We start from the raw sequence: 20,443 nt of genomic DNA, 5'->3' as shown, positions 1-20,443 counted from the left end.
CCGCTTAAATTTGCCAAGTAACTGTCACTTCCTATTTAAATTTAATTCATGTATACTTTTCTGAGACCTGTACTTCCGTTTGAGGAAGGGTTTTACAGATAAAGGTTATGAACACACTACACATTAAAATTCACCATGTATATACACTCAAAGACTTTCATAAAATTTGAGGATGCTCTCAGACCTCTGAAACTCATCCATGGACCTCAGCTTAAAAATCTTTGCCTCTGAACTACTCGCTATGAATCTATATGATCTTCCCATAGGATATTAAAAGTTCTTTTATTTCTTTGCTTCTTTCACATTCTTCCCCCCCCATCTCTTTTATTTTTCACTCTTATTTTGTCTCCATTTCTTTCCTTTTCATCAACCCACTTGCTGCATCCTCATGTAAATAAGGAAATGAATGAATCAAGTGTAGTGTGAAACACATTCTCAATCTGAAATCTACATAAATATTCCTCACAGTCAGCCCAAGCATGGCATCTGTTTCATTATTCTTAGGAATAAAAGTATTTTCACAAATGAAATAAAATAAGCTTAAGATTACCCACTTGGAGGTGCAGACAAGCTTGCCAGAGATAAAATGGCATTATTTCCTGAATTATAACACTCAGAACTTCACAAAGTTATAAGACCTTTCATCTCAGACAATCTTAGAAGGTTTAATCATTAGAGCCCGCTCTTCTTGGAGCCTGAGGGCATCGTAGAGAGTGAACAAGAGAATCTGAAATTAAAGAATCCAGGTCCAATGGAAATAGGAGTCTCACTGAATCACCAAAATGTATTCATCACAGACCCTGGGAACCATACAGTAAGGTAGAGAAGACTACTCAATGGCTTAGGGGAAATACTGCATCCATTGTTTAATGTCTGGTTCTGGTAGGAGGCCAATGGTAGCAATAACAGTTTTGTGTAACTTGGATGCCTGCATAGCTAATCTTTCAGTAATGCTACTCTTTTTTGGAGAACATGTCTTTTCATGACTGATTTCCTCCAAGGCTTCTATTTATAGATAGGAATGATTTAAAAGCCTGCATTAAATAAAATTTCTTTGATTCGAGAAGGCGATTCGAACTTTATATAATAAAGACACTAATATTAAGAAAAAGAAGATTTGCAATTCAGTGAAGTTAAAGAGAAGCCAAACTAGATTCTATATATATTTCAAGTTGTAAGACAGTAAAATCACTAAGTGGATAATGATAAACGAATAACATTTATTGAACTCTTAGTATAAGCCAGGTAATCCATGTAAAGTATCTAGCATTTGATCCTCACAATAACACTATTAAGAGGTGCTACTATTATCCCCATTTTACAGACAAGGAAAGTGAAGCTCAGAGGGGTTAGGCAATTTATCCAAAGTCACAAAGCTAGTAAGTGGCAGAAGTTGGGTCTGAACTCAAGTCTGCCTGTCTCAGAAGACCAAGTTCTTATTAATGACTAGACCAGTGCTGTCCCATAGAACTACATTGCAAACCACACATATAATTTTAATTTTCCAGTAGCCACATTGAAAAGTATGAAAACTAAGAGAGGAAATTAGTTTTAATAACACATTTTACTTAGCCCAATATATCCTAAATGTCATCATTTCAGATGTAATCAATATAAATTATTAATATCTTACATTATATTTTCCTATTAAGTTTTTGATAGCTGGTGTGTACTGCATACTTACAGCTCATCTCAATTTGGACTAGCCACATTTCCAGAGCCCAACAGCCACATGAGGCTAATGGCTACCTCCTGGGACAGTATATCACCAAGTCATTCATTCATTTAGCAAACATTTTTTGAGAGCTGCTGTGTATCAGACATTAAATTAGGGAACATGCAAAACAAGACTCTGCTCTTACGAAGTTTAGCTTCTTTGGAGAGAAACAGTGAATAATTAAATAAATCCATAATTAAGTAATAAATTATCAGAGAGTGAGACGTGCTATGAAGGACAACGTAACAGAGAGTGACTGGGTGACTGCTTTGGGTTGGGAAGAGTCTGTAAGGAGGGGACATTCCTGAAGAATCTAAACTTTTCCTGAGGATCATATGCTATGGAAGGACACAAGACAGTGCAGTAAGCAGAGCCGCAATAAGCATAACTGACCTACTGACCTTTTGAGTTCTAGTCCTTTCTATTGTGTCATTGTTTATGCCTGCATCATAATGTTCATGTGCCTTCCTATGGCTCCATACATAAAAAATAAAATGACTTTGACAATCATCTTCCTCAGGGGATATTGAGAATTTTAGTGAAATGAGGGCTACACATCTCTGGTGGGGACTTAGCTGGGAGAAAATAGCAGCACAAACATAAGGCATTTAAAATATTACCATGTGGTCAGGATAAAGGCCAAGATGGAATGAAAATAAAACAGTTGAATTGTTCACATACCGTCAACTTCATTCTATTTCACGCATCTCTACTCTTTTTTCAGAGATTTTTTTTTAACCCCTTTAAGGATATAGACATTTGATTTATGTATGTACTAACCAATTAGGAAATACTGGATCTCTTAAGTGAGACCATATGAAAATCACTAGACCACTTGAAGAAATTCATACTTAATGACAAAATGCATTAAAATTGGATGCAACGTTCTAGTCTAAAAGACATGAAGACAGGCTCTTTCTTCTCAAGTAACTTGTATTCCAAATTATTCAGTATTGAATAAAAGAGCAGTTAGCATTAAAGTAAACCCTGCTTTTCAATTTATAATGAGAATTGATAACAATAAAAAGCATAAGAAAATCACACTTACTATAGATAGTCAGTTTTATATCCTTGGCTTGTTTGCCAGCTGCATTAGACACGGCACACTGGTAGCGCCCCTTGTCACTTCTTCGTGCATTCTTTAAATGTAAAACTTGTCCTCTGTCTAGAAGTTCAATATTAGGATCTCCCAAAAATAAAGGCCTAGAAGAAATAAAATTTTATTCCATGGGTCCATTTATTATTTTCCTGTGCTTCCTCTCTTATTAACTACAACAAAAATCATTGTCACATAAGGTTAAAAATATGAATCCAAGTTGCATTTTTTAGTATGAATCTAAAAAAAAAATGATGTTATTAGTATTCCCATTCAGAAGAACAGAATTATTAAATCCCTTTACCAATGAAAATTAGATAATTATCACTTTGAGATGAAAAGTTTCTTCATTTCACACTGAAATCGTTGAATAATATTAATAGAAACACAGTAGTGTCTTTATTTGTTTCATTCATCATCCTTTCTTTTTTAGGGGGGAGGTCTTGCATAACCAAAATTTCTATGTCATTTAGAAAAGAAAAACTAAGAGAAAAGGAGCTTCAGGCCAAGCAATGTTATTTCTAAACCAATATCATTATATTGATCATTATATAATTCTATACCAAATAGACATCAAATATCGTTATAATACCTGGAAAAGTATTCACAACAGAAAGAATGGTTATTACTTACTAAAGGCAATGATGATGCCAACTTTTCTAAAAAGTAGATGTTATAATAACGAACACTTTCATAATCGTAAATACTGAAAGATATGTCAAAGGCAGCTGATAGACAGCCATCGAGGAAGTCTTTTTCTACTGTACAGTCATGTACTGACTACTATAATATGCTCACTTTACGTAATTGGCAGCAGCTTTATTTAATACTCGAAATATCATGATTGTTAAAGTCTATGATATCCTAAGAGTCATACATTGAAAATCCATTGATCTTTCAAGAAGACCCATAGCTAGTTTTTAAAAAGTGGCAGTGACTGAGCCATTTGATAAATAATTAGATGCACTGCTATATCAATAAACCACGAGTTAGACTACAAGATTAACTGGAAACACATTTAATTTTCTTCAGGAGCATCCTTTACTATTTCTTGCTCTGACACTTTGTATAAGGTTCTCAAAAGCTAAGAGAATAAAGTACCTTAGTTTAATGCATTTTAACTGTTTCAAGGACGTGAATATTTGATAACGTCACTCAAATTTAAGTAACTTTAAAACTTTCATTGATTGCTAATTAAAGTAACATAAAAATTTAAACAAAGAAAAAAAGCAAACATTATAATAAGAAAATGTCTCCTTGTCTTACTATCCCTAATGTGAATCTTCTCTCTAGACCTCTCGCCAGTATCAGTTTGGTTTGTATTCTTCCACATGTTTCTCTAAAAATTTTCACCCATAAATGTATTCCCAAAGGAATCTAAAGGTTTTATACATAAATGGCATTGTGCTATTGTTCTACTCTTCTTTTTTACTCAACAATAGCTATGGAGGCATTTTGGGGTACATATAACTTGATCTTACTCTTTTATTTATCTATTTTATTTTTTTATATATTTCATTTTTCTCCCCAAAGCCACCCAGGTACATAGCTATATACTCTTAGCTGTGGGTCCCTCCAGCTGTGGCATGTGGGATGCCGTCCCAGCATGGCCTGATGAGCAGTGCCATGTCTGCACCCAGGATCCCAACCGGCGAAACCCAGGGCCACCGAAACAGAGCACGCAAACTCTACCACTAGGCCACAGGCCAGCCCCGATCTTCCTCTTTTTAACTGCTGCACAGTGCTTCATAATATGACTGTGTCATAACTTATCCACCCATTCTCCAAATGTTGGGCCTTAGGCTGTTTTCACTTTCCTGCCATCCTAGCATTGCTGGGAATATTATCGTACAAGCACCCCTGTAGACGTGCACGACTGCTTCCCTCTCCAAGATACTGAGAGCGTAATTGCTACATTGCAGCATATAAGCAATCAAATTTTAACAGATATCAAAGAATTGCCTTTCAGAGTACTAATTTACATTCTTCCCGGCAAAGTCCTAGATCCTGATTTCCCACAGTCTAGCCAACACTCGATATTTCTCAAACCTTTACTTTTTCTTTGCCAATCTGACCTGTGAAAAACAAAATTGTATTATTTTTGTTTACATTCTCCAAATTATTGAGGGTGAGCACGTTTTAATACATTTTTTGCTTAACTATATATTTTTTAATTGCCTGTTCATACCTGTCATACATTTTCCTATGTTGTCTCTTTCTTATTGATTTGTAAAATGTTTGCATACAATCCTTCATTTCATACACTGCAAATCTTTACTCTGCTATTTCGGCTTAGATAGCTGCTCTCAGAAACTATAATACACGAATTGTGACCATGCTGTGAGAAATAAGCTCTTACAAGCAATATGAATTATTGCAACCATATCAGTGTGGGCAAACCTCTGCAGCCCTTGAACCTGAAGTCTGGGAAACATCTAATTGCTCTTCTGCTGTTGTTCACTTTTGCCCATATACAGAACTACCTTAAGTATTCATCTTGCTATCATAAACAAATTTTCTTTTTTAATAATTCAAACAATTCCATGTAAAGGCAAAATTTTCTCTGCCTTTCGATCTTGCACTTTTCATTTTTCATTCTCAGCCTTTTGACCGAATATTTAGTGTGTAATAAATCTGAGTTCCTCTACGTTTCTAAAATAAATTCCCAGCATTTATAACGAGTCTTGTAATTGATAAGAATGAAAGGTATCACAAGACTTTGAGACCATTTTTTGAGCAATATTGTTTTTCCTTCACGTTCATTTAATAATATTCCATATGGTGAATTAATTAAGAGGGAGAAAATCCACAAGCATTTACACATCTATTTCCTGTCAGTTGGACCCTTGCAACAGATATAGAAAAGGTACTCACTTGCCATCTTTGAACCAGTGAATAATGGGGAAGGGAGTCCCTTTGACCTGGCATTCAAGGGTGGTGTCGTGGTTGAGGACAACTGAGACTTCATTTGGGGAGCTGGCACCTATTATGGTGGGTGGGACTTGAACAAAGACATTTTATCATGAAAATCTATGACTTGGCAAAAAGAGTGGAGGAAGGGAGAGCAGATAATGATTTCTATAGTATTTCAACAAGATCTTAATATTACAAATAAAATAGCACACAATAATCCCTTTTCATGTTACATCTGTGGACTCAAATGTTAAATTTAAGCACAGGAACACATACAGGAAAGATTTGCTAGCAGGACAATTACCTGGAAGAATTATGATAGGAGTACAGAACTCGTTTGGAGTATTACACCCATGTGCAAATAGAGTTGAGAATATAAGTGGGCAGTGAAGCTCATAAAAGGCAATTTGTGACTGCTATACGTTGTAGATAATGAGCAATAAATGACATAATCAATATCAATCTTATAATGTTCAAATTCTGCATATTACACCATATCACTCTTTGAAATATATTACCCTTGTTTCTTTAGAAGAACTCCTATGCTAAAATTTGATATGAGACATAATATAAAAAGACTACGCTGGTTTTTATTTTCAGAATTCTCAAGCATATTGAAGAGCTCCTGTATACTTCCTTGACCTCCAAATCCAACACACTTCACAACATGTTAAGGTGTTTGGTCTTCATCTTCGGAGCAATGAGCAGCTACGAAAAGGTTTTAATAGGGAAGAAGCATGACTAGATTTGTGTCTAGAGACCACACTGGCTAGTGAATGAAGAATGGATTCAAATGAAAACAAGTGGATTAAGGGGAGCAATTAGAAGGCTACTACATTAACTCAGCTTACAAATGATGATACTTTCACAGTGGAAATGGAAAGAGGTAGATAATTTAACCTAGGAATAGGAAGTAGTCTTTACAGGATATGGATAGATTTAAGGAGTGAAGGAGAGGGAGGTAGGAAGAAAGAGTGCCAGGTTCTGGCAGAAGCAAGTGGATGGATGGAAGTGCTGGTCACTATGATGGGGATCACTGGAGGTGACCAGAAGACGTTCATTGAGACCTTTCTGTCTGATATGCCACTAAGATATTCAAGTCAAGAAGCTGTGGAGAAGATTCGATACATATCCCTGGAGCTCATACTACAAGACTGAGCAGGAGATAAAAATCGGGAGTCATCAGCACAAGATAGAATTCAAAGTAAATGATGCCAAGAGAAATAATGCCAATGAGACCAATGATAGAAAAGATGACTTAGTTTGTTTTTATATCCTATACTTAAATATAATAACGGTAATTTTGGTAGAGGAAATGCAAAGTACTTCAGGCTTTGAGAAAACTAATGAGAGGGATTACTTAATGTGATAGCAGTTTAAGAATGGTAATTTCAATGCTGCTTCATGCCAAGACGTCACTTCCACCCCAGACTTACAAATCATGTGCCCATTTTGATGAGCAAAATATTGAAAAGGGAGGAAATCATTTTATCACAAAAAGTAAATTTGAATTGGCAAATATAATTTCACAAACTGAAATTATAAAATTTTATATTTGTGATTACCATTAAAAGTTTTAAAATGTTTTATAAATCAATTTATTATAGCTGTTGCTCACTCTCAGAATTCTTCCCCCTTAATCACAATCAGGATTGAGGTGATCTAGTTACAAGAATTAACCAGAATGCAGGGGAAGCTGGACTTGCTACCTTTCCTAGTTCAAGTATGACCAAGCAGCTTCAGGAGATGTTGACAGCATGAACGAATTTTACTCTGCACCATCCTTTGTAGTTACTTCCCAGAGAATTTCCTGCCCACCTAACTGGAGAAATGGACACAAGTAGTAATCTACTATTTTATGTACAAGATAGTACCAAATATGCATAGATATCTTTGTATGATAAAGAATAAATACCTTTAAACTTTCTACATCATACAGTTCTAGTTAATATTAAGAACAAAAATAATGATAGAGTGAAACTAATGATATTTCTCCTATCAATTTATTTTTTTTATCTCTTTACCCTTTCATACAGCTAACTCTATCCTATATAAGAAATGCATCTGAATTACAGTTTTTTAAAAGAATGTTTTCCTTACCTAGCACATCGATGTTAAAATACTTCTGAGAAGTGCCTGCAATATTAATGGCTTTGCAGGAATATCTTCCTGCATCCTCTGGAGTGGCTTTGAAGAGCTTTAATACCTTCCCATTGTTCACAATCTGCATAGTGCTGCTTTCAGTCACCTTTAAGGGACAAAACGGTCAGTGTTATTTCCAATCCTAATAAAAGTGCATAATTAAAAATCAAAGTAAAACTCTAATACTATTATTAATGAGAAAGTCACATCTGAATAATTTATTTCAGGGGCAGAGGCAAGGAATTATGCATATTCGGAGGTCTCCATTTACCTGGACGTCGTCTTTGTACCACATAATGATGGGAGATGGTGTACCTTCAACTTCACAGAAGAGGTTGCTCAGCTGATTGACCAACACAGACACATTCGTTACTTGTTCTTTATCTTTCATTACTGGAGGAACTACACAAAGAGAGGAGTCATGGCTAGATAATTTTATAACAAGTATTATTTGTAAAGTTTCTTTACACAGGCCTTTAGAAAAGAAATTCTGAGATATTTGGTAGCTAGAAAGGCTGGTCATAGTTAAGCACATGCCTTAGTATAAAATGAAAAGTCTCATCCAATACATTTATAAGTAACTCTTATTAAACTTTTAGTTTAATTATTATTTCAGAGTTTTAAGTTGAGGATAAAATTTAGGGTAAATTTAAGGGAGAACCTCTTTATTCCAGATAGCACTCAAAATACAAATTGCTAAGGTCTTAATTAAGTCATGTGGGACTCACTATTTTGCTGATGGGAATGAATGTTGCCCACTGGATTCCAGATGGATATGGAAGTCAATATCCATCAAATTCTAAAATGTACACACCTTTTGATTCACACAAAATGACAAATGTGTAAGACTTTCATTGAAGTGTTACTTATCATAGCAAACAACTAGTAACAACCTAAATGTTCACATTAATAGAGGGAGGTTAAGTAAATCATGACATAGCCACATAGTGGGATGCTACATAGGTATAAATAAGCGTTAGGACTATTTAATATTCCACAAGATAGATTTTTTTTTAGTGAAATAGACAAGGTGCAGAGTGATGGATACAATCTTCTACTATATGTGTTCCTCTTTAGACATGAAAAGAAGATACAATATACATTCATATTTCCTTGTATATGCATAAAATATCTCTGGGAAGATACACACACACATACATACAAAGCTAATAACTTTCTTTGCCCCTAGGGAAGATAAGTAGATGGCTCAGCTCAGGGTCACGAGACTTCTGACTATGCATATTTTCCTACTATTTGAATTTTAGATGATGTAAAGTCACAATAAAAAATTACATGAAATTTTAAATCAAATCACTCAATCAATAAATGCAATCAGATCACTAGTTTTCTGTTTGATAACATTTCTATTCACATTAAAATTAAACAGTACAACACTGAGAGAATACCTTACATAACTTACATACATAAGAATTTGAAAAAGTCACCTATTCAATTATACGATTTTAGCATTTTTATCTATATTTACCATGGACTTTGAGGTTATATTTTCTTTCTGTGGTTCCAGCTTCATTGACTGCCACACAGATGTACTCCCCATTGTCATATGGTGTAACAGAAGCAATAACCAGCAATGTGCCATCATCAAAGATAGAAATACCAGGTTCTCTGCCTGTCAGTTCTTTACCATTCCATAACCATTTGATGGTCGGTTTAGGAGTACCTAAATAAGAAATTACAGCCTTGTGATATTTTACAATAAAATTAGAAATCATTATTAAACACCAAATATACTGAGGAGAAATAATGTTTTTATTATGATTATAATTTTCACTCTAAGATATTATGCTACTTTTAAGATGTTTCTCCTGGCATGGAATTTTGAAGATATTATGGTATTTAATGCCTCTAATTCTCAATCAGTCTTAAGAGATCTATAATCTCTAGCATAGAGTTTGATCAAAGTTGTTTTTATCAAGACATTCAGATGATAGTAAGCAAAGCAAAGCATTTTCTTGACTGTGTTCACGGTAATTAGTGGGGAAAAAAACTATATCAATCAAATGGACTAAATATGGGGAGAGTTTTGGGGTGAAATAAAGAAAGAGCAAAAATAAGACACTATCACAGGAATACAATATAAAGATTGCTCAGTCAAGTAGAGTGCTTAAATGATGTACAGAAACCAGGCTCTATAATTCACATTTTAAATAGGCCTGGTATAGTGCAGAGGAGGAACTTCTACTCTCCACACATCTTCGAGAGATCTCATGCTGCTAAACATAGGACAACAGAATAATTCTTGACTTGTTAGACTGAAAAGGAGGTTGAGAAAGCAGCGAGCAGAATTGATTTCCTGGATTTATTTATGCCCAACAGAACGAATGAAAGTGATATGCCCATAAATGACAGAGATAAAACCACCTTAAAGTGCATAATAGAGCCAAAAGGACCTACTGGAAATACACAAACATTAACTTTGTACTAAAAATGTATTTATTTAGCAAACAATGGGTCAGGCACTGTTCTAAGTACTTCTAAATTGTACTTAATCACTACAAAGATAAAAGAAAGCACATTAAATAAAATTCATATGATTGCATAAGACATTATTAATAATCTCATATTGAGGGATAATAAAAAAATTAAAGGATGGTCGTTTAATAAAAGACAAGTACAAAAGAATGGCAGGAATATATAGAATGTGTCATTAAGGCTAGACTCAAATTGAGTTAAGGACTTATAAAAGTGACTTGAGTTAAGGACTTATAAAAGTGACTATGAAAGTTATATTTATGAGAAAAAACAAAAAGTTTGGCCTATTTCATTGTGCTGATAGTGAAATGTTAACTGATGAGCAAGAGAAGGTAAAACTGACGGACTGCAGTTGTCTATGTTGTCAAAGAAAAACGGGGCAGGATCATTTCCTCATTTCTTCACATCCCACTCATTCCGTTACGGATTTCAATCCGACTTCCCAATTAATATTGGAGTTAATAAATGAAAAAGTACATGAGCAAGCAAAAAAAATAACTTGCATCATCTTTAATTTATAAACGGTAGAACAGCAAAGGGACAAGACGAAATTCATTGCGAACGATAATGAAAGGGCAGCTGGCTACTTGAAATGAACTCAAGAACTATAACCCAGGTGAAAATCGGGAACTAGGAAGACTTGGTTTTTCAAAGTGGAAAAGGGAAGTCCGAGCCAGCTTTGGCTTCAGGGATCCGTAGAGAGCAAGTAACAACAGTGCCACTGGCCAGGGTCTAGCGGAGGAGAGTGCCCACAATACTTACCTGAACTTAAACCCTTCTAAAGAGCTCCTCTCCAGGCCTTGCCCTCCTCCCTCATTGGCTCTGGGAATAGTTACTGATAATTCTTTCAATATCTGAAAAGTTTGTTAAAGTTATCTCTTAAAGCTGATAGCAAGTAATCACTGGTGAGAGCTCCTATTGAGAGATGTCAAATCTTGCTACAGAAACAGAAACAACCATGAGTCTTTCAACCGCTGCTGCCTCCTGGAACAACTGCTAAGAGGCACATGAGGGAACACCAATGGTACCAGCCACGTGGAGCCCTCCAGAAGTTATGGAAGGAATACTGCTTGGACTTTGCCAGAACTGAGTCATTGCAGATGAATGCATACGTGACAGTGACGATGTTCTTAACCACGTACTAGGCATCTGGAGTAAGGGTGGTAGTGACAGTGCCTCTTTCACAAGCCCCCGAGGGGAAATAATTTCCTGTCAGGAAACATGGGGGGATACAAAGCCCAGAAATTTAGGGAGAGAAGGGGTTTGGACAAGCCTCAGAGTGCTAAGTTACAACCTGGCTCTACAATTATCAGTAGAGCGTAAATCTAAGAAAAGAGGTTTTTAAAAGAGAAGTATCCGGAACAAACTGGTTAGTGAGCCCTAATTTATACTTCTAATGAAATGAGATAAACGCGGAATATTTTGAATAGCCCTAGCTGTCATATTTTAAAGAGATAACTTGTCAAAATAGAATGAACTAAGAAGTAACAGGAAGGAGCACGAACTACATGGAAAACAACAGAAAAGGCAAGTTCGTGAATGGAAGGTTTTTCTATTGAAGGAAATAAAATACCTGTGAAGGAAAAATATCTATTCAAAGAGCTGTTATTCAAAAGAGGGATTAGTTTCTATTATGCCCAAATGTTATAACAAGATGGTGTTTTGGGTTCAATATAGAATTCTGGAATAATATAACATTATGCCAATGCCCTTATGTCGGAGTATTACACACCTTTTGCAGGACAGGGAAATGCAATGCGTTGACTGGCCACTCTTTCTTGGAACGGAGTGTTATATGGAGGTTCTGGAGCTTCCAGTGTAGGTGGTTCTATTAGAAAAATAAATGCTTTATCACAGGCTTTCCTTGGGCAATACGGAACTCTCTGGAGGCATCATCAACCACCTATACTGCTGAGTTGCTCTCTCCCTTGATTCTTCTTTTAAATATGACTCATATTTTTAGCTGCCAGATTTTCTACCTACATGTGACCCAGGTATCGAAGACTCAAATTGTTTCCCCCCAAATTCATTATTTCATGTTTCCTGCAAGCCTGTTCTGTTTCCTTTATTCCCTCAGATGAGGCATCGTGCTCCACCCAATGTTTCTTATGTCTTTCTCCCTTACTCCTGACCTCCACATCCAGTCAATCACATAGTGCCATATTTGTTCGCATATCTGTATCTGCCTCTCCATCCTTAAGGTCCCTGCTTATTTCAAACCCTGACTTTCTCTTGCCAGAACTATTTCAATAGGCTTCTCATTGGGATCCTTTTCTCAAACATGTTCCCCTTTGGAATTATATTCTTCAGAGCCCTCATCATATTCCCTCTGAACAACAAATCTCCTTGTGGGGCTTCCCTGATTAAGGTCGTTACTTGTACTCATTGTGTCTGTAGGATAAAGTTTCACACCTGTTCTTTCTTCAGTGAACCCTATAGGTGAATCCAATCTCTCTGACTGGCCTCACTACCCATTCATTTTATGAAGAAATTTGGGAGTCATTCTTGAGGGCTCCATCCTCCTCACCCCCCTTATCCAATCTGTCACCATTTCCTGATGGTTTCCTCTCCTAATTATGTTTTGAATCCGTTCCCTTCTTTCTCCCAGACCAATTCCCATCATCTTTTGCCTGAGCCACTTCAAAAGCCTCCAGCTGTTTCTCCTCACCTTCTCTCGCCAAATCATTCTTTCCCCAGAGAGTGATCTGGTAAAACCCAAATCTGACACATCACTTCCCCAGAAATAACCCCTCTAAGTTTTCTCATGCACTTAGAATAAAGTCTAAACTCCTTAATCTGGGTTCCTAGATCTTAGATAATATGGCCCCTGACTGTGTGTCCAGCTTTATCACATGCCACTCAGCACCCAGTCTGGAATTCAGTCAGCTGGGCTTTAGTTATTAATTTATTGTTTTATCCCAGTGTATCCAAAATATCACAGTCCTTACTCTTAGCATTCTATGTCCTTCTCCTGGAAGGTTCTCCCCACCCCACCGCACCCTTGCCCATGACATGATACACTTCTACCCATTCTTCAAATCTCAGTTGGCATATCTTTACCCAAGGAAGACTTCTTTGATTTGTCTTTCTGTTAAAAACTCATATAGACACTTCTACCATTTCACGATGGCACTAACCAGTTTGCAATTATGACATTATTTATAAATGTCTATCTTTCCCATGCATCCATAAAAATAAGCACTCAATAAAGTTTGTTGAGTGAATGAATGAACTGGACAACTCTCCAGCAGTGTCTTAGCCGTCCATCTGAAAAGGAATCCAGTGTGCCACGTACAAAGTACTATGCAAGTAACAGGCTCAGTACGATACCTACTTACCTCTTCTTGCCTTTGCACCATATTCTCTCTGACAGGAATGCTCTTCCTCTGAGTTCCACATGGCTGATTCCTTCTGGTCAACAAGATCTCTCTCTAAATATCACCTCCTCAGAGGAGTCCTCCCTGACAAACCAATCTAAAGTAGTCAGCTGCTGGAAGCATCACCCGATTCTGATGACCTACACAGCACTTCACCGGATCTGTGTTCCTTGTTTATCTGTCTCCTTACTTTCTGCCTGCTCCCAGGAGAACAGCTCATGAGAGCAGCTGCTTCGCCTTTGTCACTACTTTCTCCTCACTGCCTAGAAGATGACAGACACCTGGCAGGAGCTTGGTAAGTATTTGTTGCTTGAAGGAATAAATATTGATCTTGAAACCCTCAAAACAAGGTCAACATCATCACGGGGAACGGTGGATGCAGATTTTCTAGGGCTCAATATGGAGTGCACCTGACCAGTCTGAGGTGAACTCCTACTCCAGCTCACTCTGCCCACGATTTCTCTCAAACCAAAAATAGTGGGCGGGGCACTTATCCAGGATTGTTTCCCTTACCTACACCATCCATGGCAACTTCATTTTCAAAAGTAAACATATAAAAATGTATGTAGGTTTAGTAATAGTATGGTTTCATTTCTTTCTGGAATGGTTCTCCATTCAAAGTTAACTAAAGAGTCATAAAAGTTATATAGAGATCCTCTGAAAGTGATCCAAGACTATCCACGACTATATATTTCGTACAGACTCCAAGAGGTTATCCCCACTCCCCACCTCGACCACACATATGTTGTCCTACGCCCCAAATCACCTTGGACATGGAGTGTTATCTCCGTTTCATCACTGCCTGCTATGTTGGTAGCAACACAGGTGTATACGCCGGTGTCTGAGAGCATGGCCTGGTTAATGCTCAGCGTTCCATCTGGACTGCTAATATGCTGCACTCCATCAACCAGCACGGTGCTTCTGCCTTTAAACCAGGTGATTACAGGAAGCGGCGTCCCTTGAGCACTGCAGGGAAGGCCGACTCTTTGACCAACTTGGACTTTCATAAGTTTAGGGCCACGCTGTATCTTTGGAGGAACTAGAAATAACAACTGAGTATTAATAATCTCATTTTTTAAAAATTCCTTCCTTCTTGCACTTTAAATGAGAGCTTCTTACAAAGAGGCAGCATGAGAAAGTGGAACAACCTCAGAATTTGGACCAAGATTCCGGGCCACTTACTAGCTGTGTGATCCAGGACAAGTCAGTAAATTTCCTGAGGCCTCTTTCCTTGATAATGTTGGCAAAATAACCACTTCAATATCAGTACACTGCAAGGATTATGGGAAACAATAAATATAAAACTCCTCATCCCAAGCTTGAGGAAAAACCAGCTTTTAAAAATGTTAGGCTTCCTTTAACTTATAAGTAAGGTTTAAAACTCTCTTAAAAGGCAATCCAGATAATTTCTATAATATAAGAAAGTGTAAAAAAAAGAATTTCACTCCATCTACTTAAGTTTTTGTTCTCTTTGTGGAAGGTTTAGCCAGGCAGTAAGAAAAGTGTCTCCTGAAAGCCTTTGCTAATTTCAGAGGAAAAAATCAAGATAAAGTCTCCATTATTTCTCTTTATCTCTCTTCCTTTACAAATTTAAGAAAGACAATTTATTAAAACACTGGCAAGTATTATAAGGTTCCACATACATGGATTATGCACCATGGAATCAAGTTGACTCATAAGGATATAATTAGAATTTACATACCTGACATCCCTAAAAAGCCTCATTCCTCTGTCCTTTTTTTAAATTTAATATTTAACCAATACTTTCTACAGGTTGTAACGACAACTTTCTAAGTTTGATAGTATTAATACTATCATTTTCTGAAAGGGAAAACTAAAGATAAGAGAGGTTAGGTACCATGCCTAATGTCCTAAAGCTAGTAAATGACAGAACTCTCATCAGATTTCAGATGCCATGGTCAACAGGACAGCGGTGCAGTGATTGATCTGAGAGTGAAATCAGGTCAATAGTCTCTGAGAAAATTTCTTCTGATATTTGAATGCTTGGCACCCATACAATGCCTGGCTTAGAGTACATACTCAATAAGCATGTGTTGAATGAATGAATGAATAATTGAACAGACTATGGTCCTTTAAGGGAATAAAGCAGACTAGAGAGTTTTAAAGTAGTTAAATAATTCTAGGAAGCAGAACATTTTTAGTTGCTGAGCTCTTTAAATGTTGAAAATAACCAATTACACCCTATTAAATTCTTCTTTGAGAACTCACATTCACTTCTACCAAAAAACACCAGTCTGAGCACATTTTTTTTTACTATGTATCAACAACAGTCATTAGTGACTGTGGACATCTAGTCAAATTGAGATCCAGAATTTTAATGCTGTTCACTTGAGGAAAAAGAGGCAAGTTGTTGATAGATGGCAGAATAACTTTTCAGAGTAAATGAAAGAAAATCACGTCTCAGATTTTAGAAAATTTTTCTCTAATTACTCTGCATACAATTTGAGGGTTAACTATCAAAGAAACGGGGATGATGAGTTTCCCTGTGATCAGTCCACAGATAGCATATGCCTTCATTTCACAACTCACCATGGACGTTTAATTTAATAGACTGAGTCACGTTCCCAGCAATATTTGTGGCAACGCAAAGATACATCCCAGTATCTGAAACGCGGGCCTCAGTGATCTTCATTGATCCAGAAGGGAGGAACGTGTGTCTAAAAGGAAGAAACCACATAGCAGACCATAGTATGAGAATTTAAATATCCCCTATGCAGCTGCACTTCAGTTTAAAATTAGCACTCTGCAAGTAGCTTTTGAAACTATTCTCCCATCTATAATGTCATTTCCATACACCTTAAAAGTCAAGAATTTTCATAATTATCTCATGTACTCGGTACAATGTTATTCCAAATACAAAATTAGCTTCCTTTTACCTTTAAATCGAAACTAATGGTCTGAAATCATCAAATAACTGTAGAGCTCTCTGCTTTACTAAGGTGCAGCTATACAAAGCAAGTGTATATTTTAATAAATTTTGAATATATTTTGAATATTTTATTGTTTTTTCTATAGTGCTTCATTAAAAAATTTAGTGTTAAAATAAAGGCAAAAGAAGGTAGACATATAATTGTCAAATACATATTGAATATGTTCCTACTATAGAACAATAATGTAGTTGGGTGAATGTGACTGACATACAAAACTGTTATTATAGGGGCCGGCCCTGTGGCCAAGTGGTTAAGTTTGCGCGCTCTGCTTTGGTGGCCCAGGGTTTCACTGGTTCGGATCCTGGGCATAGACGTGGCACTGCTCATCAAGCCATGCTGAGGTGGCATCCCACATGCCACAAGTAGAAGGACCCACAACTACAAATACACAACTATGTACCGGGGGGCTTTGGAGAGAAAAAGGAAAAATAAAATCTTAAAAAAAGGGGCCGGCTCCGTGGCTGAGTGGTTAAGTTTGCATGCTCTGCTGCGGTGGCCCAGGGTTCGGATCCTGGCCGTGGACATGGCACCACTCGTCAGGCCACGTTGAGGCGGCATCCCACATATCCCACAACTAGAGGGATGTGCAACTAAGATATACAACTGTGTACAGGGGGTTTTTGGGGAGATAAAGCAGAAAGAAAATAAAAAGATTGGCAACAGTTGTTAGCCCAGGTGCCAATCTTTGGGAAATAAAAAATCTTAAAAAAGAAAAACCCTTATATTAATATTAATTGCATTAAAATAGCTTTAAGGAGGAAGGGGTCAGATCTACTTAACATTAAGATTTGTTATAAAGCTAAGACAAATAAAATATGCTATTGGCCCAGAGATAAACAAATGGATAAATAGTTAAGGATAGAGTTTCTCCCCAAAGAATTAAGCATATATGAGAACTCAACATGTAAAATGTACTATCAGAGGTGATATTACAAAAAGCAAGGAAAGAACTGACTATTCAAAAATGATGTTGGGCAACTGGCTTTCCACATAAAAACAAAAATTCAGATGGATTAAAGTCCAAAATGTGAAAACCAAAACCTAAAATATTGGAATAAAACACTGTAGGATATATTTACGATCTTCTTCATAAAGGAAAAATCTCAAAAGAATAGATTAACACATTGAGTTACATAAAAATTTGTAAATTCTGTACAAGAAGACACCACACATAAATAAACTCAAAAGCCTTGCAGTGGACTGAGAGAAGATATTTTCAAGACATACGACAGACAAAGGATTGTTATTAAGAACAAAGACCAAATTTCTACATTCAATGAGAAAAAGAAACAAGTCACCAGAAAACCGTGCAGAAGGTTTGAAGAGGCAATTCACAGATAACACAAATGGCCAACAAGCAAGCAAAATCATTCGTGGCTCACTGGAAGTCAGTCGTGGGAAACCTAAGGTGGTTGCAAGATTCCATTTCACACCCACGTGACGGGCAAAAATGTTTGTCAGTCAACACCAAGGATGGATTGTAAAGTGGAAACATGGACACCAATATTCCACTGGTGAAACAGTAAATCAGCACTGCCTCTTTTGAGAGCAATTTAGCAACGTCTACAAAGCTGAAAATAGCAATTCATTCTGATCCGAAATTGTAGTGCTAGGTACAGGTCCTAAAGAAACTCATGCATGTGGACACAAAGAGACATGTAAAAAGATATTCACTGAAAATCTTGTTTGCAAAGCCAAATTAAAGAAAGAAAATAGAAAGAAAGAAAATAAACAAGAATATGAATGTCCATAAATAGGAAACATAAATAAAATGCAGAACGTGTTTATGGTAATTAAAATGAATAAACTAAATCCATATGTATAAAAATGGATAAATTTGACTTAAAGGAATCAGTAGAATAGTAAAATATAATATGTTACAAGGGCAAATTGAAAACAGACACAAAACAAAATTAAAAATACAGAAAACAATATTCTATACAGTTTAAGGCTGTATGTATAGTATAGGACACATATCAATTGTTTATTGTTTCCTCTCTGTAGGTAGGGAAACTATAGTAGGGTGAATTTATAGCTTCATTATTATCTATCAACAAGGCAGACAATAGCTAGAGACTATAATTCTCGTTCCATCAATAACTTTTGGCACAATATTGAGTTAGAACAGTACTTGCTATCATTTCTTAAGAACTAGAGACAAGGGATGTGGAATACACATTATCTTATATAATCCTTTCAGTTAAGTATTATCCCCATTTTACAATCAAGAAATCTAAGGTTCAGAGAGGCCTGCTGAAAAAACTGCCAGAAGTTTTGGGCAAGCTTTAAGCAGTGGAAATAAACTTAAACGTGTACCTGCATGGCAACAGAGGTTGGGCCCTTAAAGGCTCTGACATCCTGCTTTCCATGTCACTTAGTGTATCAATTATATTATCTCAGCGGGCCTTTATCTGTTTAAGGGTTTAATCAAGAAGATTTTTACAAAACCACCTAATGAAAGTCAAATCCTAGACATTAGAATACATGTTGTTTTACCGCCCCTGTGGGATTACGTGTAATATGCACTTTGTGCTAACGTGAATCTATGTACAAATATACTCCATTTTAATAACTACCTTATAAGATGCACCCACGGGAAATTATGTCAAAGCTGGGTGTTAGCATTTCTGATATTAAAGAATGATTTAGAAGGTACATATATTTTCTGTAGGCTTGGATGTATGTGCGAATTATCTCAAATTCAAAAGCTATTTTTTGAAACATTTAAAAATCTGAATAGGTACAACCCTCTGTCCTAAGAGAGAATGTTTTCGTGTGTTGTAATTCATCCCAGATCTCCTACCTTGGAGAGAATGGTGAGATGAGCTGGGTTTCTTTGGCCCAGGTGATTATGGGTGGGGGCAAGCTCTTCACTTCACATGGAAGTGTCACCTCTTCCCCTGCAAGGACGGAGATCTCAACAGGCTTATCCTGGGACAGTCCTCGTTGATCGCCAAACACTCTGGGCCTTACTAAAATAAACACATGTTTTGGAAGGGAAATAGTACATTGAAAACATTTAATTTACATCAAAATGTGGACTACTAACATTCTTAAATAATTTACAAAAAGACGCTATTTCTCCCAAAGTTTGGGGCATATCTAAAACTTTCTATTAATACATTTATTGTGAAAGCTTGAAGAAAAACAACTAGAAAATTTCCCTTTTTAGTTCCTCCTTTCAGAACAGTGAAGAGGTAGGCTGAAATGCCCTTTGAGAGTCTGCCATCAGTAAAAGGAAGGCCTCAGGGCACAGCGCTAACCAAGACACAGCTGAGGTTTGGCTCTCCTGGGAGTTTTAACTAACCGGTGTTTCTACAGAGGGTCGGGTGCAACAATCAGACTCCTCAAGGAAACGCCATAAAGTTTTTCCGAAAGGCTACACAGTTATTCTCTCTGTAAATCAGAATCTAAGTAGAGGAGATGTTGGTTGGCAATAAAAATGCATTCTTGTAAAAAAATATAAACTTCGGCGGGCAGTTTAGGGGCACAGCCCTCTGGCAACATTACTTGGGAGAGAAATGTGAGTTTCGGCACAGTCAGGCTGTGTCAAAGAAAAACATTCCTTGGACTCTCACCATAGACAGTCAGCTGCACCTTCCTTTTGGCGTAGCCGGCTGCGTTGGTGGCGGTGCAGACGTACTCGCCGCTCTCCTCACCCCCAGGGGACACCACATACAGACTTCCATCGGCCCCTGCGGAAAACTTCGCACTGCTGGTGGAAATCAGCTCGCCCTTCTGCAAAACACAACAA

General features: G+C 36.8%; 1 protein-coding gene across 6 annotated transcripts in view; it reads right to left on the bottom strand.

Annotated features, from left to right (window-relative positions):
* HMCN1 (hemicentin 1) overlaps nt 1–20,443 on the bottom strand; it is a 433,459-nt gene that overhangs the window by 184,251 nt on the left and 228,765 nt on the right. For all 6 annotated transcript variants that reach the window (XR_006891498.1, XM_046681569.1, XM_046681570.1 and 3 more), the window contains 10 exons: nt 20,268–20,427; nt 19,493–19,661; nt 16,289–16,416; nt 14,505–14,777; nt 12,094–12,189; nt 9,355–9,549; nt 8,140–8,270; nt 7,827–7,974; nt 5,688–5,814; nt 2,766–2,920 (listed from right to left, as the gene is read on the bottom strand). Coding sequence is in view for 5 of the 6 variants with exons in the window: in XM_046681569.1 (XP_046537525.1) it covers nt 2,766–2,920; nt 5,688–5,814; nt 7,827–7,974; nt 8,140–8,270; nt 9,355–9,549; nt 12,094–12,189; nt 14,505–14,777; nt 16,289–16,416; nt 19,493–19,661; nt 20,268–20,427 (1,582 nt within the window). In the remaining variant the exon portion in view is untranslated. The remainder of the gene's footprint in view (nt 1–2,765; nt 2,921–5,687; nt 5,815–7,826; nt 7,975–8,139; nt 8,271–9,354; nt 9,550–12,093; nt 12,190–14,504; nt 14,778–16,288; nt 16,417–19,492; nt 19,662–20,267; nt 20,428–20,443) is intronic.

Source organism: Equus quagga, chromosome 13 (assembly GCF_021613505.1).
Source record: "Equus quagga isolate Etosha38 chromosome 13, UCLA_HA_Equagga_1.0, whole genome shotgun sequence".
In the NCBI taxonomy this organism is placed as follows: Eukaryota; Metazoa; Chordata; class Mammalia; order Perissodactyla; family Equidae; genus Equus; species Equus quagga.
This window is presented reverse-complemented; position numbering and strand designations above follow the sequence as displayed.